Consider the following 22918-nt stretch of genomic DNA (forward strand, 5'->3'; position numbering starts at 1 on the left):
GTATAGAGACGGGTGGAAGAATCAACTATCCTTGTAGCTATAAGGCCTCTTGTGGCACAATCTTGAATGAAAATTGAATCAGCAGTGAACTCAACTGTCTTCCCTGATCCGCTATGTGTAATCTGAGAAATCGAGAGAAGGTTGGCAGGCAAAGATGGAACATACAATACATCATTGAATATACCATCCTGGATGCAAACTAAACCTTTCCCACAGACTAGTAGGGTAGTGTTATTCCCCATCAGAATATGAGGAGTAGGAGATGTCTCAAGAGTAGAGAAGACACCTTGAGAAGATGTCATATGGTGAGAAGCACTTGAATCTAGTATCCAAGGAACCTGTGAAGGAGATGCAATGAAAGCCTGTAATGCATGACCTTTTCCAAGATCTGATGTAGATGGAAAATATGTGGAAGAAGAATGAAAGGCAGACCCCTATGAGGTAGAAGAGGATGGAGAAGAAACAACGTTCTTCTTCTGAAGAGCTTGCAAATCTGCAATTTGTTTCTCATAGCCATCAAATCTCTTCTAAAAACAATGTGCCTCATCATGAGATCCTTTCTGACAATAGGAATAGGTAGGAGTCTCAGTCTTCTTTTTCTCCTTCTTCTTAGAAGATGATGAACCAGTAGAAGAGGGATCTGATATTCGCTTCGACTTTTGCTCTTGTGTATTCTTGAGTCTTTAGATTTATTAAATTCACCTTTTTAGCACCTCTTCAACTGGCTTCTAACAATCTGAGTAGCTCTTGAGTTAGCATTTTTATGAATATCTTTGCTTTAGATAGCTCTGGGAAGTTCCTGATCAACTCAAGATTTCTCTATAAATCTTAGTATATATTTTTAAGCACTTTTTCTTCTTCTTTATGAATGGATTGAGAATAAGAAAATAGCTTTAATACAAATAAGAATGAAATAATAAAGCAAATACCTAATTTTATCTCTATTTTTCATTTACCCACAATACAATAGTTGGAGCTTACTTTTCCTGTAATGCATACAAGGAGTTCCTTCATCTTTAGAGAGATGCATATTGATCTTTTACATTGAAAAACAATTGATACTTCTTTCTCATGTTTTCTTCATGTTATCGAAGTTTTGTGCTTGAAGATGTAAACATCTAAATCTTATTACACAATCAGGTAATACTATTTAGTTCTCATCTAAGGCATTCTTGCTTAAGTATTACATGTTTAATTAATGTATATTATCCCCCTAACTAATTAATTCAATTAATTAATTGTAGTCTAATTAATTATCAATATGACAACCCATAGTTTAATTGTTAATTAAATCCCTATCCCTCTATTAGATTAAAATTCACTAAGATCACTTGGGAAAAAATTGTAACCATTTTAAGAAATCATTGGTTACCTCAAACCTTCTATGATTAGAAACTTTTAGATTTTCAAAACCTAAAGCAAGGGGACATGTCAGTACGTAAGTGCTCGGAGAAGTTCACCGGACTGTTAAAATATGTACCACCATATCAGCAGGATACCAACATTAAGGTGAAGAAATTTATTATGGGTTCAAACAATAGAATAGGCGGAGCTGTAGATGTTCTCACTGCCCAAACCATGGAGGAAACTCTAGAGAAGGTTGTTCGGCAAGAACATAAGATCAAGAAGGATGACTCCATCTGAGACAATAAGAAAAAAACAACCTAGAATTAAAAGGGTGTTGATTTTGGACCCCAGAAAAGACAATTTAAGGACTACAAGTATAGTAAACCAGAGTCCAAGGGCAATGGAGTTAAGGATGTTAAAAGCAATTTCAATACAAATAAGAATAACAAGAATAATGAAAAGAAGGGACCATTGGCAAGATGTTTTACCTGTGGAGGAGATCATTATGCTAATAAGTGCCCCAGTAAACCCAATGCTAACCAGCCACAATGACCACCTCTACCGCAACAAGTCTTTCAGCAGAGGATTCATGCAGCCCTGGATAATAGGCAGACAGAACAACAGATAGGCCCCATTGAAAATCCAGGTAAGATCTACGAAAACTCTGTGTCCATTTTAATTAATATTGGAGCTTCTAGATGTTTTATATCACCTAAACTATTAAGTAGGTTTTCAAAAAGATCTAGCTTTATGGCAAAACCATGGACAGTCGAGTATGCAAACTAGTCAAGGGCTAAGGTAGAACAGTGCCTATTTGAAGCTTAGGTTGACTTTTCAAATTTTTCAATACAATTGAACTTGTAGCACCTCTTGGGTCATACAACATTATCATAGGAATCAATTTACTCTGTGAACATAAGGCCAAGGTAGATTGTCTTGCCAAAACTGTAAGCTGTGTGGATGATCGAGGTAGACCAACAAGCACTACAAGGATTAAACATGAAATTAGATCAAAACAGATTTCTACAATGCAACTTTAAAGATATGGAAGAAAGGGTTGTGAGATTTTTGCAATTATGATTGAGGACACAAGGGAATCTAAAACCACCACTTATGGAGATGACTATATTTATAAAGACGGGGAAATTTGAGAAAAGTTAAAAGAATCCTTCAAGGAAGAATACCCCTATTTAAAAAATTATCAAGATGTGTTTCCTGAAGAACTTCCTGGATTGCCCCCTTCCCGAGCATTTGATTTCAACATAGATTTGATACCAAGAGCAGAACCTTTATCTCAGGCACCATATAGGATGACAATTGTTGAATTAATGGAATTGCATATTCAACTTCAGGATATGTTAGAGAATTAACTAATCTGACCTAGTGTCTCACCATGGGGAGCCCCAGTATTGTTTGTGAGGAAGAAGGATGGAACCATGAGATTATGCATAGATTATAGAATGCTCAATAAAGTTACCATAAAAAATCGGTACCCATTACCTAGGATAGATGATCTCTTTGATCAAATGAAGGGCATGACAATGTTTTCAAAAATTGATTTAAGGTCAACATACTACCAACTTCGTATAAAGGACGAAGATATACATAAAACCGCATTTAGAACCAAGTATGGACATTACGAGTTTACAGTATTGCCATTCGGGTTAACCAATGCCCCAACAACTTTTATGAACTTAATGAACAACATATTTCAAGACTGTCTAGATAAGTTTGTATTGGTCTTTATAGATGACATTTTAATCTATTCTAAGAACGAGGAAGAACATCAAAGGCATTTAGAAATAGTTTTGCAAAGATTAAGAGAACATAAATTGTATAGGAAATTATCTAAGTGCTTTTTATCAAAAGGAAATTTAGTATTTAGGGCACATTATATCAGCTCAGGGCATAGTTGTAGATCCATCAAAAATAAAAGCAATTAAGGAATGGCCTATACCTAGAAATGTATCAAAGGTTAGAAGCTTTATGGGATTAGTAGGATTCTATAGAAAGTTTGTCAAAAATTTCTCAATGATAGCCTATCCAATCACATCGCTTCAGAGGAAGGGGAAGAAATTTATCTGGATAGAAAAATGTCAAACAACCTTCGAGTTTTTTAAAGAAAAACTAACTACAGCACCCATATTAAAAGTACCTGATCCACAAAAAAGAATTCATAGTTATAACAGATGCAACCAAAGAAGGATTAGGAGGTGTGTTAATGCAGGATGAACAAGTTATTGCTTATGAATCCAGAAAACTGAAAAATTATGAACAAAATAAAGCACCCCATGATCTTGAATTAGCGGCTATTGTGCATGCCTTGCAAATGTGGAGACATTACTTAATCGAGAAACCTTTTGAACTTAAATCCGATCATCATAGTTTGAAATATATCTTGAGTTCGATATAAGTTATATTAAATGTAAGGAAAATAAAATGTGGCAGATGCCCTAAGCCGAAGAAGGCACATCTCTGCAATAACTGCTGTAAACTTCAGGTTAAAAGATCAAATTTTGCAACACTTAGAATGTGATGAGTTTTATGTAGAAATCAGCCTAGCTCTTATCAAGGACCCACAAGATCCCAAGTATTGAGAGTTTAGCTTAGAAGAGGATGGATTACTAAGATATCACAACATGATCTATGTACCCAGCGACCCTAAACTTCGAAGACTGATTTTAGAAAAATTCCATTCAATTCCATATTCAAGACACCTGGGAGTAACAAAAATGCTATCTAATATAAAACCCCTATATTTTTGGAAAGCAATGAAAAGGGAAATAACAGAATTTTTTGCTAGTTGTTTGGAATGCCAAAGAGTAAAAGTAGAAAATTGGTACCCAACGGGCCTAACCCTAATGAGGTACCTGAGTGGAAACGACAAGTAATATCCATAGATTTCGTACAAGGATTACCCATGACACGAAATCGACACAATACCATTTTGGTCATAGTTGATAGATTGACAAAGGTTGCTCATTTCATACCAGGAAATTTAACTGATGGACTACCAGAGATTGCCCATAAATTCATAAAAGAAATCTTCAGATTACATGGAATTCCAGAGAAAATTATTTCAGATAGGGATACTAGGATAACTTCCAAATTTTGGCAAACATTATTTTCAACCTTGGGTACTAAATTAAACATTAGTTCAACTTATCATCCTAAGATAGATGGTTAAACAGAACGGGTGAATCAAGTATTAGAAGATCTCTTGAGAGTATATTGTACAGACCAACAGTACCAATGGCAAACATACCTACCCTTGGTAGAATTTACTTATAACAACTCCTATCGATCCACCATTAAAATGGCTCCCTTTGAGGCCTTGTATGGTCATAACTGTAGAACTCTAGTAAGTTGGAATCAGTTGGAAGATAGAATCATTGTTGGACTTGAAATGCTTCAAGAAATGGAAGAGCAAGTAATCCAAATTCATCGAAGGTTAAAGGAAGCTAACGACAGACAGAAAAGTTATGTTGATGCCAAAAGAACACCTAGAGAATTTTCAGTAGGAGCGAAGGTATTATTAAGAGTTAAACCTCAGAAGAGTACCATCAAGTTTGGTAAGAATGCTAAATTAACTAGGAGATATGTGGGGCCCTTTGAAATACTAAAAGTTGTAAACCTAGTAGCTTACATAATTGCTTTACCACCAGGGCTTGCCAGGTTGCATGACGTATTCCATGTGTCATATCTTAAAAAGTACATTATCCACCATGATCATATGATTGATTGGAAATTATTGTAGGTGCGAGAACTAAGGGTGGTAGAGGTAAAACCACTCAGAATACTCGAGGTGCATAAGTTCCACTTACGAAATCAGGAGGTGACTCAGTGCACGATCAAGTGGGACCAATATGCTAGGGATAATGCCACTTGGGAGGATTATCATGAAATTTTTCAAAAATACCGCCATCTTTTCTTCGAAACTGGAAATTGAATATTTCTTTTCTTCCTGTATAAACTAAATAAGTATTGCTTAAGTTTTGTTAGCATGTTCATCGAGGACGATGAAAAATCAAAAGAGGAGAGTATGTTACATCCCAAATTTTGCCCTACTTTTTAATTTGTTCATAACTATTTGTTTAATGAATTATTTATTTTCCTGATCATGTGAAATGAATTAGTTATTTATAAACGTTGTATCAACTGTTAACAAATTATTTCTCTTCTTGATCATATGAAACGAGTTAGTTATCTATATACATTGTACCAACTATTAACGAATTATTTCTTTTCATGATCATGTGAAATGAGTTAGTTATTATAGATGTTGATGAAATAACCAGTAACCTATAATTGTTATTAGATAATTAGCAGTTGTTTGATTTGAATTAACGATCAATACATTTTTGAATTAATGTTTTGGCGAGAATGTTTTGCTTGGGTGGTTACAGGAGAAGACTGAAGAGAGGGGAAGCATTGTGAAACTGGATCATCAGAATGAGATATGGTCATTTGGTTCAGTCATCAGGATTGGCAAGTACGACCTAAGACTCCCTTGGAAAGGATACGAAGACTTGTCCACAGGTTACATTATGGGACCACATGAGCTATTAGGAAAACAATATAATAAAAACATAAAATAATCTAAATTAAAATATAATTCATACCTTTAAAATATTTAATATTAAATCTTCTTATTTTATCATTATAATAAACACTTAAATACAAACACATAAATATAAAAATGAAATGGCACCAATAAACTATTATAATATAATCTAATGATGTCACCTCATCAATATATTTACGTTAATGTATATAAGAGCATATAATAATAAAATAAAGTTTAAACTCTTCAATTCCTCCTTATTTCTTTTCCCTTAAGTTATTTTCAAAATCAAATTCATGTTGTATTCGAATAGTCATCTTGGAAACTAATAGAAGCCTAGGAGTCTCGACTAAGTCTTTAAGAAGCCATGATCGAATTAGATGGAGCATACCTCCTTCTATCTTCTATTCTCTCATATCTCCATATTGTTGCGCTTTCATATTGAATTCACAGTCGAATACCCTTCCTCATTCACACCCTTAATCCCTATTTTCTTCTTAATATTGCCGACGACTGAAGTCTGGAATTAGTCTCAAATTAGTGGGTGGACAAGAGCCCTGACTAGAGCAAGGGAGATACAATCCAATCACAAGTCACGACTCCTGATTTCCTTTTATTTTGTTTTCAAAGATAAGTCGACTGAACACAAATCTTCCTATTTTCAAGATTGAATACCATAGAAATAATGTAAATCATGATTAGATTTTACTGAGTTTAATATCTATCTTTAGTCGGTACATAATGATAGGGTTGAGAATAAATTAAATATGATTTCCAAATCCTGTTCTCTATGATTTGAGTATCCATCCACAGTCGACTAGACATGTTAAATAGAGATCAATTTATAATACTAGCTGTTTGTATTATGAAGTGTATATGAGATCATTTACCGAGTATTCCTGAGTATATATCATTTATGAATTCCTTTGGTAGTTGTATCAAACTTGATTGATTACATAAATCCACATCAATGCACATGCTTTAATAAATTTTTCAAACATATTCAGAACACTTTTAACACCGAAGAATTCATCGACAAGATGCCAAGGAATTGGTCAAGAGGTGTAAAACAACATCAGAATGCTCATAACCATGTGGACACCGAGGAATTCACATGGCAAAGAAGCCATAGAATTGGTGAAGAGGTGTAAAACAATATCAAAATGTTCATAATCATGCAAACACTGAGGAATTCACTTGGCAGAGAAGTCATTGAATGGTGAAGAGGTGGAAATAAACCTGCAAAAACAAATAATGAAATTAGATTGGAATAATAAATAATTAATAGCTCATGCATGTCTCGATAATGGAATCTGTTATCAAGTTGAGTGGTGGTGATCGGATTCACGAACCCAATTGAAATCCTTGGCCAAAGTAGTTATAAGCATATGTACCAATCTTGAGATCACTTGTTTGTCCATAGATGTCAATCATATAAGTATAACTAATGGGGCACTCAAACCACCAGGTAGCTTGGATGGTTAGACTAAAGAACATCCCAAGCCCGATCTCGAGGTAGGGAGGGTTGTTCTAATAAGTTAAGATGTGTATAAGTATGGTTCGAAATTGGGAGGTTAAGTCTATGTCAATACTTCTCTCACCAATGTCGAGGCTTGAACAACAAGATAAAGGGATTCTTCCGTTATTTATGTATGTTTCTTTTGCACTGTTACTTTCAATCCTTTGAAGAATAATCGATAGATTAGTTTTCTAATAGCATAATTTGAATGAATATATTAGTTGATATAGAAGTTAGTTGTTACTTTGTTTTCAGCTGAATATGTTATCAATTAGAAAAGGTTACAATGTTAGCAATGTATTTATTTATTTTGATCTCGTTATATCAGCTGAGCATGAAATACAGTTAAAAAAGAAACAGTTACTTTCACTGTAGTTAGTTAATGGAAGTCATTGTCATATGAAATGGAATCAGTTACTTATTAAATCAGATTATTAGGTGATTTAAATTGGTTATGAAAATTAGTTTGTTACAACAAGGACATTTATGTTCACCAAGAGAACATGAAACCGAAGGACCTAAATGAGATACATGAAAAAGGAAGTTATCTTGCATTTTAGAATAAGTAAACTCACAGAATTTCCTACTTAATTTTGAAATAACAGAAGTTTACATCCCCATTATAAATTGTTCAAAAACAAAAATTGAGGCCAACTCATCCTTACTTAGAGGGGAATGCTGAAGATTGATGTATATAAGATCTCAATCTTAATAATCACAATATACAGAACCACATCCACACCATTTCACATGCTTATTTTCATTGTATTGACTCGTAGAACATCAGCAGGAACAAGGACATTTATGTTCACCAAGAGAACGTGAAACTAAAGGACCTGACTGAGATTCTTGAAAATGGAAGTTATCTTGCATTTTAGAATAAGTAGACTCGTAAAATTCACTACTTAATTTTGAAATAACAGAAGTTTTCATTTTCATTGTATTGACTCGTAGAACATCAGCAGGAACAAGGACATTTATGCTCACCAAGAGAACGTGAAACTAAAGGACCTGACTGAGATACTTGAAAATGGAAGTTATCTTGCATTTTAGAATAAGTAAACTCGTAAAATTCACTACTTAATTTTGAAATAACAGAAGTTTTCATCTCCATTATAAATTGTTCAAATACAAAAATTGAGGCCAACTCATCCTTAGAGGGGGATGCTGAAGATTGATGTATTTACGATCTCAATCTTAAAGGTCACAATATATAGAACCACATCCACACCGTTTCACGTGATTATTTCCATTGTATTGACTATCAGAGTATCTGCAATCATGGTATTCAAATCATTAAAGCTGTTTAAAAAACCATTACAAATATGTATATCCTCCTTGTAAAGATGAAGCATATCAAAATAACACTTGAAAATAGAAATTGACAACATGTGATAATACTTCACAAGTGAATATGACTGGATCAGGGAAAAGAAAAATAATGTGATTGGCCAGCTAATAAAGACCTATCACAATATGATTCACAATAAACATGAATGAACCTATCAAAAAACAATAACATGAATGAAAGATCACTTCTGACTATTTTAAAATTTGAAAGGTCAACAACCAATATATAAATTATATCCTTAATGGCATGACTAATAACACGTTAGTATTTATAAGCAATCCTGCCGAAATGATTTCAAGTAAAATTTTAAAAGCTGGGACCATTTTAAATAATATGGTAGTTAGAAAATTTGGTGAATCAACAATCACATCCTATTTTTCCTACCGAGTTTTAATGAAGTAAACTTGTGGCTGTCTATCACAAGCTTTTGGCAAGACTAGCAAATTTTGTGCCAAGTACTCACAAGGTACTTAAGGAGTCTGACCCTGCCATTTGCACCTATGCATGATAAACATCAATAACACTCCAAAAACATGGGTTTGCAGCTTTAAAAGTCCTGTACACTCGTGTTGCACATGCATCTGCATTACAGCAATCTAGAGAAAATTGCACGGATGTTTAGGAGACTCAAAGAATGATTTTCTGGAGTCTGTATTTCAGATTTGCAAGGTAGTTGGTTTTTTTCTTCTTTATATTCATAATTTTTTTACATATTCGATCTTTTATAGCATGCAAAATTTACAAATTTTATTGCTTTGAATTGAATTCAAGTGATTATTTTCCTGCATTTACGATTACACAAATTTGCGTAAAAATTTTATTTTTTATTTATTGAATATGAGGTTCACAGAGGCATTGGGGCATCCCTTGGATATCTAGTGGACCGCCAAGTGTCTTTTGAACGTCTTGTGGATACCTAAGCATCTCCATGACACAAAGATGGAAAAGATACTTGCAAGAAGACGAAAAAAATGAAATAAATGCCTAAACCCAAACCCTAATGCCTTATGAGCCCCACCCAAATACTAAACACACTAAAAACTTACCTATAGGACCTTAAGCCTCATTTAAACTCTAAATTTCTAACAGCAGGTTGTGAGGGGAAGAGAAAAAATAAGGATTCAGGAAGAGTAAGAGGAGCAGTGATGCCAATCCACATGTTGGTTCAAAGGATTCAAAGCATTAGTCAAGCCTCATGGTAAGCAGCAGTGATGCCAATCCACATGTTGGTTCAAAGCATTCAAAGCATTATTCAACCCTCAAGGTCAGCTCCTAGTTCTTCCATGAATATTTTTTCATTTTAGTTTTTTTAATAAATATGTAAATACCTTGCTCGATAATAAATATGTTCTTGAATTTTTAGTATTTACCATAAATTCTCTCTGTATTTGCTGATAAGTAATCTCAGATATTCGGGCTCGACAAGTATGCTATTTGTGACTTATCTTCCATATGTTGCAATTGACATTCATTGATAACAGAGAAAGGGCAGAAGATTTCAAAACACTGGCAAATAACTTATGATCCATATTTCTGTATTGCATAATCTGAAATTGATAATGTTATTACATATTGCATCACCACAGTTCCATTGTATTCAGATACAGGAAGAGTATACTGATAGCAAAAATAAACAAATTGCACCCTCTTGTCCTCACACCATAATACTGACTAGAAGTAAGAAGGAATTAATGAATGGAAAAGATGACTTATTGTTCTTCCCACACAGTGCCAATGAATCATAACGGGCTGACTCTAAGATAGAATGCCTTCAGTTTAGAGGCATCAGGCACTTACAGTCACAACACATACCCTGCCACCTCAAATCCATGGAAAATGACACACATTTGAACCAGGAAGAAACTAAACTCTAAGCCATGAGATATATCTGCATGCAAGCAAGGTATGTTGCTAATAAAAAATATGACACACAACAGATAGAGAAAACCCGTTGCCAGACCATTATCTGCTCGGATAGAAGTTGCTCTGGAGAAGGAAGGTCAACATGAGAAGGTGAAAAGCCACAAACATGATTGTATCAAATTGAAACCATCCTCCTTTAAGCATGTTGTTCCAGCCTAAATCACAAGGTTTGAGTTCGAGTTGAGTTCAAGTTCGGTAGGGTGAAAAAAATCGAAAAAAAATTCCACCTAAAGTTCATCTTAAATAATTTTCAAAAACCTTAAATATATCCAATAAATTATCAAAATAATTTATCATTACAAAATGATTTGAAATAAAATTATTAATTAACATATTAATAAATAAACATACCAAACAGTGTTCCGGGACTCTACAAGTCCAAGCAGAACTTTGCCAATCCGAGGCAAAGGCAGCCTTTCCAAGGCAAAGGCAGCCTTTCTAAGCAATAGGGTCCAAACCTGGTAACCTAGATTTTACTTAGTCAATAGCTTGTCCAAATGAAGGACCCTGCCTAGACTCGAGCACAAACTCAGACCCGGATCTAGGCAGTAGGGTCCGAACCCAATAACTTAGATTTTACTTAGTCAATAGCTTGTCTAGCGCGAACTTGGGCGAACCCACAGTCCAAATGAAGGACCTTGCCCGGACTCGCAACGAACCCGGGCGTGAACCCAGTACCTTAGATTTTACTTAGTCAATAGCTTGTTCTCCATTAAGAAAGCGTACATTCCTAAATCAGATCTTAGAAATTGTTTTTCATTTGAAGAACACTGCACAAATTTCAGTACTAAATATTATACTCCAATGCAAAATCTATGTGACTCTGCCAAACACGAGCTAGGATGGAATCTTTCACAATGGATACTGATCTTCCCAAGAGGTTTTCATCTTCCACAAAGGCTGAGTTGGATCAAATCCACAAGGGTTTCAATCAGAGATTAAGAATAAACTTCAACATGTCTCAAATGAATCTCTCACTCCTCTTTTATAGCCCACAAGAGAAACTTTTCAAATCCTCTTTTTCGAATTTCTGTCTTCTTTTCATTTATTTTCCTATTTCCATCTTTAATTTCTATTTCAGCTTGGGAAAATAAAGTGGCATTTTTATAATTTTCCATTGACATAAAAGGGGTCTCACTTTAAACTTAGAAATTAATTACTTTATGACCTTAATAATGAAAATTAGTCGATAGGGTTTGTGGCTAGGGATTGTAGAGGTAACATACTGATGACAAGGGCAAAGAGTATCAAGGAGAGGACTAATAATGTAGCTTGGAACAAAGATGAATACAGGTAGCAAGAGATTGCAGCTTGAGAGGATTTGAAGGTGGTTCTAGAGACACAAGAAACTGAGGAAAATTGGGCCATGGTAGCAGTGACTAACTAGTTATTAGGGCCCGTTTGGTTACTGTTAACCATTTTTGCTCGCCCCCCCACCCCCCCCCGTTTGTTCCACTAATTAACCAATCTCATAGAACCCAGGGTGACAACCATGTTTACGTCCATTTATTGGCATGCAAACCTAATAGGGATATGAAAAAACTTTGACTTTTCCTTTATATCCCTAAGTCTTTTATCCTTCGCATCGAATGAATCTTTCAAGTTGCGATCGTGTGAAGGCCTTTTTTCGCTTTGTCACTGCAATTTATGTCTTAACCATCAAATGGGTCGCGAAGGTGCGATGACAATCATGATTGCAATTAGCGCAACTTCGTTGCTGCCTGGGCTAACATTCAAATGCAAGTTGTGAAGGAGCAAAGTGTTATGGTCACAAAGCATTTATGCATTATGGGATCTCAAGTTGCAAGGTTGCGATTCAAGGAAACAATCAGGTTAAATGGATGTTCACATCTTCGCATGCAATTAAGACTAACCCATGGTCAAGGTTGCGAGGGTGTGAGATGGCTTGTTCGTGACGTCGCAAGGATAAGTGTTGAACCCCATTTTCTGGCTGCGCGGAAGCGACAAATGGACATGTGTCTTGGTGGGCCTGGTTCATGAGAAGTTATTTCATCGCATTGTCGCAAGGGCAGTTAATGTAACTAGTTTCGAAGGAGTTCATCAAATGAAAGCTAATCAATTGAATCGATACAACTCCATCAAAAAGATTTAGTATTTTAAGTTGCGATGGTGCGACAATGAAGAGTTGCAATCAAATCAAGGGGTTTCGCATCTTCGCATGCAGTTAAAGCTTAACCTGAGTTAAGGTGGCAATGATGCAAAATGCCTTGTTCGCTCGTTCGCAAGGTTAAAGGTATGGTTAAGTTCCAAGGTTGCGACGAGGTGATCAACAGTTGAGGTTGGTCTTTGCAACTTCGTAGGTAGCAAAGCAGTTAAGTGTTCTCAAGTTGCTAAGCCGCAAAAAGTGTCATGCAGTCAAGCAAAGTGTTTTCACATCGTCATACATGAGTCAAGGCAAACCTTGGTTAAGGTTGTGAAACAGCGAAATACCTTGCGCGCACCTTCGAAGGGTTAACATCGAAGTTAATGGGATAAGATGGCGATGATGTGATGACAGTTAAAATAGTTGGCTTCGCATGGTCACAGCAATCATGGTTAAGGATGTGGACTTCGCCTGGTTGCAGGTATCAAAGATGCAGTCAGGGTTCCAATTGCGACAGTGCAAAAATTCATGCTAACGTTTAAGCTCATGACAGTCGCAGTGTCGCATGCATTTTATGTCACACTCAGTTTCAGGTTGCAAAGAGGTGACACAGTTAAAAACAAAGGTTCCACAACATCGCATGTACCAAGCAGGCTTTGTATTGGGCGGTTCCGAGGAGCGAGATGGTTAAGAATGAAGATATCGCATCATCATGCAGTTAGATGGGTTGTTAGGCCCTAATTGCGTGTGAGAGGCCTATTTCATGTTGTTCGCAGGGTCACTTAGGTCAAGAGGATATCAACAAGCGGGTTGCAATTTCACAGGTTCAAGCAGTTAATCAAAGAAAACAAATCATGAAGCCGCGAACAAAGTAGGCACAGGTCAATATGATAGAAAGAACACAGGATGATGTGGCAGAATACTTAAGAGGCATAGGGCCATGCGGTGAGGATAGATGGTTGACTCCATTTGACCTGATGACATGATCGACTTGGCATATCGAGAACACTATCAAAGACAGCTCTTTAATGGCAAATCGATCCTTTGATCGTCTACAACCACTCTTTGGTGTTCTCCATACTTGATGATGCAGTTTGCTTCCTTCTACTGCCTTGGGTAATCCATCTACCCTACCATGCATTTATGGCTGCCGTTTTTGCCCCCGCAAAGCCAGATTTGCATGTAAAAGATTAGATTTCCTATATGGGGACATGCATCTAATCATGATCTTCTTTGATTAGCAATTATTGCTCTTCTGCAACTTTAAGCTCAGTGGTTGAGTTTGAACTCAATGTAAACATCAGAGTTATCCATGAACTCTATAAAAGGTAGTTGTAAATATGTTTTGAGGGTTCTCCTCTGTTTTGTTATGTCTACTTGTAGTAGCCTTATGCTCTGCAACCGTATTCCTTGCTTTCCATTAATGAAATAGCTCTCTTCTTTACCTCTTCTTGCCATTCACAGTTCGTGCATATATTTTGCCTTGTTTTGAAAGTTTCATTCTAGTTTTTAAGGTCTATATGTTGTGTCTAAACTATCAATGATTGTTGTATTGTGAAGATGTCTTTCCATTCAGCACTTGATCAGTTCTAAACCGGCATGTGATTTTTTTAAAGTAGAATAGAGTTAGGATTTGTGTATCTGGGCTTTTAATTGATGTTTTGTGCAGTTGTGGGCCGAGTTGTAACCGTTTCAATTAGGTGCATCCCCCCCTTTAGATTAGATTAGGTAGTTTGATTTCCTGCATCTCCTTCTCCCTTTTCCTTCAAAGAGTAGTCAAATGCATCCAGATTGTAAGTCGGCCTTCTCCAGAGATTTGACCTCAAAGCGCAAGTCCCACACTTGGAGGTCGTTTCCATGTTACACAAGGTCACTTGAGGGTCATACCTCAAGCAAGGGTGGAGACTTTTGTGTCAACAATTACCAGAATTGGAAAGGAATTAGCATTTGTAATTCTGAAAACTTTCTAATCCAGTGTTTGGGTGCGCAAAATCAGAATTGAAATTTGGAAAAATTAGAATTTGATGTCCTCGTTTATCCCCCCAAAAACAAAATTCCACCTTCCATCAAAATAAGTGGAATTGATCAAATTCCCATTCTAATTCTAATTTGACAAAAACAATCATTGGAGAATAAGTTGAAATATACATTTTTTCAGGTCCAATTGAAAGTGTTAGTTACATGCTACCAGCGCTGAAGCATTCAATTCAAACCCCCAGTTTCCTCATGCTTACCACCTTGAGCACAGGTACATATATATAGTTTCACAGAAAGCAATGCAGAGGATTTCTTTGCACTGCCGCAATGAATGAGCCAGATGAAGAAAGAAGTGGGGCACGAGAAAAAATTCCATCATCTCCAGACACAAGCAGTGATGTCAAAGAAGCCGGCATGGCATCTGCCGTTTGAGTGGGTGGATTTTTCCAGCGATTTAAAATGAAGAAATTGGACGCAGCAAAGGTAATGTCTGTGTGAGATGGATGCCTGTGTATTTGGATCAGAAAAAGGGGAATAAAGAGATGCTAAATCTGGACTTACCCTCAAAACTGTATTGAAATTTGTTAGTATTATAGTGGGTATGATCCTAATTTGCAGCATCAATCGGATTTTCTACTGTTGTATTTTTATGATATTCTTTACTGTAAGAGTTGATTTGGTTCTGATGGTGTTCTGTTGTATGGGGATGATCCTGCTCAGAATTTCTTGCCGGAATATTTGTGCATCCGATTTAGGAACAAGGCCAGTATGCTAGCACCATTTCTTGCAATATTAATATGGTTTATTTTTCATATTTTCATTTCAATATGCTCGGTGTCTCATTATACAACAGTATGGCATTGTGTAATGACAATTGGTTATTCCCCTACCTCTTTGACTGCTGTGTTTGATTGAGGTTAATTTAATACACCAGTAAGCTCCAAGACTTGCAAGAACAACTATGGATGTCCCCAGATGTGTTCATTGTGCTATTTCATTCAGTTAAAAAATTAAAAAATGCTTATTCTGGTTAGTATTCCAATTCCAGAAGTGTGCAATCAAATGGAGGAAATGTCTATTCTCATTATGAATTCTTGGTGAGCCAAGCGAATCTGGAATAACAAATCCAAAATATCAAATTCCGGCAACCAAATGGGCCCTTAAGGGTGCCGAGAAGACAACGGAAGAAAAAGGCAAGACGAGCTAGGCACGCGATGGACACAAGGGGATAGAATAGACGGTTTTGGTGAGTGGGTGGGAGTTTCTATTTCTTTTTGGTCAATTTCACAGGGAGGATTTTAAAATTTTGAGATGTGCCTCTAATTTGGTGGTATCGAATTGGATGCTCAAACTGTGACATGTCAATCAAAGGGGATTAGCGATTCCATTGGGTGTTGGAATGTGAATTGTGGGCATGGTTTGTATTTATGGGGTGGAAGTCACCATTTTGGGTGTGTTTTTCTCGTGGATGGATGCACTGTTGTTGTAATTCATTATTGTAAAGATGTACATTGTAATCACTTTTAAATGATTAATTAAATATAAACTATTACCAACCAAAAAAATATTATTTTCAACTTTTTGATGTTCAAACTTTTCATTTTATCAAATTAGGATTAAAGCTTTTGAGTATCCTCTCTTTCTATGCTTCGTGCAACCAAAAGAAAAAAGAAAACTGAAATCCTTGTTCAACAAAGGTTAAGAACTTTAGAACGAAGATTTCTATTTGTGCATCCTCTATTTACTTGAAGTAAGTTATATAAAAAGAAAAACCTCGAATCTTAATCCCTTACATTATGCATAGTTTGAATTTTATTTTAAAATTATAAATTATAAATTTATATCATTTATTGAAATGTCACTAAGTATGATCTCACAGCATAAGCGAGGGTGAGGTTGAGCTTCAAAAGATTGAGGTTGAAAATGAATCTGATTATCCACATGATGAAAGTACAGAAGCAGAGGGGTGAAACCACAAGTTCCATTTAGAGTGCAAATACTAGTTGCCCTAAAATACTGCAAAAAAATGCTAACAGTCTCTTTGATCCTAAGTGCCCTCTACACAATTTGCCAAAAAAGTTACAAATAAAGCCTAGTGCATTTGGGGGTACTAGCTTGTGGGAGCACCACTTTTGTAAAGCTTGAAATTCAGGGAAGCACTACTAGAGTTAATCCCCGCTCCTTCACATATGAGGATAAGATGTAGATATATGGGAGAAGGTAGGAAAATTCAGTTATAGGGTTGAGATAAGAAAGTTATTGGTAGGGAAGAAAATGTACCTACAAAATCATATTTGTCTCCAAGGTCAACAGGTCATCATAGGCAGGATTCTACTACATCTACTTCACAAAAACAGCCAATTGCACATATTTTGGCTTTTTTTACTTCAAAGACAACAAAGCCCAGAAGGGGAAAAACAAGTTGGCATGTGCTATGAAAGGATGAGGCAGATGATGTCATTCGCAAATTCTTCTTGCCAATGGCATTCCACTGCATGTAGCTCACTTGTCATTATAAGGAGGCAGTGGCGAAAATAGAAAGGGTGGGACCATCACTTGTTCCAGCAGGTAAGACTGGATTGAGGACCAGATTATTAAATAAGAATTACTCCAATAATAAAATTTTAATGCAATACATAAAATCTTACATCACAAGTGGATGTAGCATAGTCATGGATGGGTGGGAAAACATTAGGCATTATCCCGTCACTAATATCGTACGGTTACATGTATAAAGAGCCATTATTTTCCAAAGGTTGTTGATTGTCAATGCATCACAAGGATGTCAATTTTTCAATCGTAAATCTTTAAAGATGCTGCATAGAGGAGGTTGGGCCACAAAATGTGGTCTAAAAAGTGATACAAATGCAAACCATGTGTACAAAGCTAAAGGGAAGTATATTGAGGCAGCTTATAGACATATTTGATGGATTCCATGTGTGCATCCATGAATACAAAGACATGAAAAACAAATTATGAAATAGCTTGTTGAATGATTAAGAGTTATTAGTAGTCAAGTTGTTGATCCTGTTTGCTAAAATATAGCTAGCTGGCTGTGACAGTTTTCTGCCACACTCTTGTTAAACTATAAGTGTAGCTCCTTTGTAGAAAAGCTGTCAACCCAGACTGTTCAAAAGATCGAAGATTGCAAATAAGATCCAGATTTATCAAAAGGATCCACCATCAAAGAAAGTAGTTGCCAATTGGAGAACAAAGGCATCTCACAGGAATATGTTTGTCATTGTAGAAGCTGCCATTGAAGAAAGAAGACTGCGGCAGCTAGCATGCTGCAAGGCATAGAAGACTAGCAGTATTTGTTGACATTGACCTACAAGGACATGTGAACAAGAAGATAAAAGCTTAGCTCACTGATCTTGTCATGTTTTTGTACAAGCAGATCTAAAGATTGAACATGACAACCGGCGTACTCATTGCCTGAAACAGGAGGACAAAAGCACGAGAGGTCACTCAACTTCCTCTCTTTAGGCAAAATAACGGTGTAAGAAGGCACAGGCAAGATGAATGTCATAGCTGGGTGTTGCCTTTTGGGGGTTTCCTCCCAGAAGAACTGGTGTTCATGAAATGCACTTGCATATAAAAATAGTTCTGTCCCTTCCTACACTGCACCTGTCGTATAAATATTGTTCCACTCCTCAGGTTGGCCCATGGTATCAACTATTGAATAATCCAAAATGTACATCATAGGAAAGCATGTTCGCCAAAAGCAAAATTATTATTAAAAATATCCCCACACATTACCTAGTTTGGCCAGAAGCAAGTCAGCCAAGGCGTAACCATTGAATAATTGACGTATTAATTATTTCGTCTATTGTTTATTACATCATTTTTTAGTTCTTTTAAATTCGCTTGCAAGTAGGCTGGTTGACCCAGCCTTAATCGGGGACACCACACCCTGCCATTAGCTGAATTACCTCCTGCAAAAGGCTGATTAAATCTACCAGCATTCTATTGGTAATTCATCTCTTAAAATGCAAGCCATCTCTACCATTAATCCCGCATAGATTATTGAGATCTTTTGTTTTTTCTATTGGCTCCTTGCATATTTTCTTCATTCCTATCCATGAATCTGTATTAAAAGAGTTTCCATGGACTGGCAAACAGAATGGCTCTAATACCAATGGAATGAACATAGTGCTTTTCTCTATCGACTGATTCACAGTTTTAAACCAACACATGCATGTGATAGTTATAACAGCAGAAGTAAAACCATGACATTTGCATCCCAAAACACTTAGATCGGATAATATACTCAACTTTGCATGTAAATCTCAGTTTATTAAATGCCAGAATAGATCAAACAGTAATTGCTGAAATGAAATCATCATAAAACAATTTCGAGCAACACTGATTTCTGCAATATAATCTAAAATGTACCAAAGAGATTTGCAAATGATACTGTCACACTACTATTTACTCGCAAAATAAGTCTAATATAACTTATGGAAGCAGATCGCAATCCAGACAAAATAAACAATGGATCCCAGAAACTTCAAGAAGAATTCATTTGCAGAATTTGCACTCTCAGAGGAGTTGCGGTACTTTTCTGGCAGATTTTATGTACCAGGTTAGTTACATGCAAAATTATGCTCGATCTGCTTCAATACTTGAGTGAAGCATTTTATCTAGATGTGCAGATTGGTAAAGCCATTACTGTAACGTGAATGGATAGTCTTCTTCACTGCACCTTAGGATTGGTGCAGCAACCCCCTGAATTAACCACGGGCTGTTCTAAAAGGAATGTGCTTAGGAGTTAACTACACAAAAGAATAATTTAGCTACAACTAAGAAGAATGTGCTCAAGCAAGGTTTACATCCTACCAGTAGCATACTCTAGCTGAGGTTTTGTCCCAGTTCACAAATGAGTCTGCATTTTGCAAACTGAGAATTGTATCAACTGATTGTGCTACCTCTTATACCCATATGTTGGTGCCAAAAACCTCTACACAGGTCAGACACCAACCAAAACAACCATCAATTGGCCCACTCACAAAACTTTTATTATTATTGACCTATCAAAGGGCCGATTAATCCTGTTAGGACTATTTTCTGTGGTGAAAATATCCCCTTATATTTCTTTAAGTTTGAGGTTTCCCATTTGTGCATTGATTGAGAAAGTCTTGTTTCACAGTTGCATATCTTGCATTTCTTGTAGATTTCATGCATATCATCATGATAGGTATGTCATCCCCTTCGTATTCAGCTCATTGTTCAATTTGTAACTCCATACTTGAAGACTTGATTGGTTTAAGGAAGTCTCATTTTCAGTATTTTGCAAATCTGCAAACTTTGCCCAAGTGCCAAACTGCACGAACAGGCCCAGTTTATGATTGAATATTTTGAGCTAGGTTGAGTGTCATGGCCTACTGATTTAGGGGTATGCTTATATGGTATCGAACAGCTTATCACACAGAAGCATTAAATTGTTTTGGGAGGAATGCAAATCATAGATTGCAGTGAATGAATGTATGATGGCACCGGTTTGCACAAGTCAGAGGGTGTGTTTAGCAAATCTTGGAGGAGGGTGGCGCAAATATGCAGTTGTTCGAGGGGGAACTCTGCTTAGTTATAATTTACAGGTAGAACAAACATGTTGCCATTTCTTTCAAGGATGGCCTGCGATGATACGATAGGGGCTTTGATAATATGGCACCGCCAGTCTTTGGCGTGGTGCACAGGGGCTAGTTTGGCTGAAGTGGGGCAGCCATGGATTTTGTGAGTCCACACATAAATGAAAGGGTGGAGCCATTCTGCAGAAGGAATAGGAGTCGAGTGCAGGTTCAAATGGGTATTTGAGTGTTGGACTTTTTAGGGTGGTGATCTTTGGCAATGCCGTTGTGGCAGAGACCCTACACAATCTGATATCACTTGGGAAAGCATTGTTTTTGTTGAAAAGAATGCAAAGTAAATTTGCAAATTGGATCAATGTGATTACCAGGGATAGAGCCATGGGGAACACGAAGTGAATGGGAGAGAGTTTAAATGTAATTAGCTCTGCAATATCCACTCTCGCAGCTACGCAAGTCAAAGTCAGCACCATTTTGGGGCTCCAGTTTGGTGTTTTATTGAGGAAATAGTAAAAGCATGTATCCCGAATTGCTCGTGTGGGTTAAAATAGTTTATTTAATAAGCATTCACCTTATTACTTGCCAAAAGTAAGCATTTTTGAGAAAGGACAAAGCCCGCACATGGGGCTAGGTGGGCCAGTTTGGAGGTTGACTAGGGTGCCAGATAGAATATTTTGGAGACATGTGGCAACAGTCAGACTCGATGTGGTGTCTGATTGGCAGTCTGACAGCGAATAAGAACGGGGAGCATGGCATGCATACCAAAGCAGTGAGATAGGCCAGGCAAGACCCAGGAACCAAGTAGTGCGCTCCCGTGATCCTGCGATCCGAGATGGCAAAACAGTGACATCATCACGGGATCATGGGAGGACAACAAATGGCAATGTGGGCCATGGGTAGATGGTGATACAAGCAACAAGTTGGGTGGTAAATTGTACCTAGGGACCAACTGGATGGGGCCATGTAGCAGAGGACGGAAGCAGTCAGTGGGACCCATGTTAAAGATTGCACAAGATCAAATGGCTACCTTGATTCTGTGATTAGAAGTGCTCGGTTGTAATATGCGCAGGATCACAGAATGCTGGGTTGGCGATGATGCAGGCAACTCAGGCAGTGACGTAGGGACCTGAGAACGAATAGCAGAGCAACATGCGGTGGAGTTGGCTAGATGGTGTTGATGGCGCAAGATGCCAAGGTGGAGATGATGCAACGATGAGGTGATGCCCAAGTCACGTATAAGTGTAATTACAGGCCAATCAGGGCCTGCCAAGTGGCAGTCTGAGTTGACTAGCGTTGACCAAGGTTGTACTAGGCCTAAAATTGAGCAAAAATGCAAAATCTGAAACCTACAGGCATTAATAAATAAACATTCCCAAAGGTAATGTGCTAAATAAATTAAAATATGATGCGAAATTCTTTAGTGATAAAAACTTAAAATGTGCATTGACACTCATTACATAATATGGTCAAGTCAGAATTGAATATAGTTGGGTTGAAACAAACTAAGGTAAAAGGGTAAAGTTAGAAAACGGCCATATCTGTTAGAAAACTGGTTAAAATTATGAGCAGCAACAGAGGGCAAACTGTGCAGGAAGAAGGAAAATTACAAAGACAGACCAGTTTTAGAGGATTTTTAAACAGATTTGAATGTGGGTTTTTTCGGAACTTATCAGAGGCTTTCCAAGTATGATTTTTCTATTGTTGAGGGCCATTTTGCAGAGTTTTATTATTGTATTTTCTGACTTTTCAGAAAATTTAACTGGGGTTTTGTCCTTGATTTTCTCTCGAATTTCGGTTGTTAAGACAGCATAATGATGAGAGTTAGAGGCCGTTGCAAGAAGATGATTGAAAGGAATATTTGGTTGTTGGTTTGTTGCAACAAAATGGCAAGTGTTTCTCAGATTGAAGAGTAGGTGTTTATGGTTAGATAGATAATGATGAGGATAAAATACAGAAAATAGAGGAAGAGACAAGTGTCCATGGCAGCTCAGATCCGGGTTTCTCTTCTCCCCTACATACACTCAGTTTCTTTCTTGTTTAGGGTTCCAGTCTTTGGTTCTGGATCTGAGGACCAGTCGCTCCAATTTTTCATTCTAGTCAGTGTATAATGTCTTGTGCAATCTTAATATTGAAGGTTTTGGTTCACTTTGTTGTGTGTTTGGTTTTCAGCTTCTTGTAATCCTCTGTCAGTGAAAGCAAATCAGTTGTGTGAAAAAAATTGGTAATGACTCTTGAGTGTATTCAGCTATCTTTTAGTCATGAAAATCAATGGTTTGGGTGATTGTTATTGCACATTTACTGTGGTAAATATTTCAGTTGTTTGTTCACATTCAACGAATGTGTTTAATATCTTTCAGCTGCACAATGAAGATGGTTTTATGATCCTCAGGATACTTCAAAAAGTATGTTATCAAGGTGTTCATGAGAGATCTCATCTTTGCAATGCAATGATGTTGTGTAGATTACTGATTTTGCATTTGGTTCATTGTCACTGAATGGTTGTTAGCTTGTCGATTCCCAATGGATAAGGACCAGCCAGCTAGATGCA

At 36.8% G+C, this 22918-nt stretch overlaps 1 protein-coding gene across 1 annotated transcript in view; it reads right to left on the minus strand.

Moving 5' to 3' along the window:
• Positions 1 to 8339: 8339 nt before the first annotated feature.
• Positions 8340 to 22918, minus strand: part of LOC149549700 (uncharacterized) — a 49233-nt gene continuing 34654 nt past the window's right edge. The window contains exon 2 of the mRNA XM_089792988.1: positions 8340 to 8703. Within this exon, the coding sequence (XP_089649114.1) occupies positions 8628 to 8703 (76 nt within the window). The 3' untranslated portion in view covers positions 8340 to 8627. The remainder of the gene's footprint in view (positions 8704 to 22918) is intronic.

The sequence above is a fragment of the Cupressus sempervirens genome, chromosome 7 (genome assembly GCF_028749045.1).
Source record: "Cupressus sempervirens isolate cs-2001-9-10 chromosome 7, ASM2874904v1, whole genome shotgun sequence".
Classification (NCBI taxonomy): Eukaryota; Viridiplantae; Streptophyta; class Pinopsida; order Cupressales; family Cupressaceae; genus Cupressus; species Cupressus sempervirens.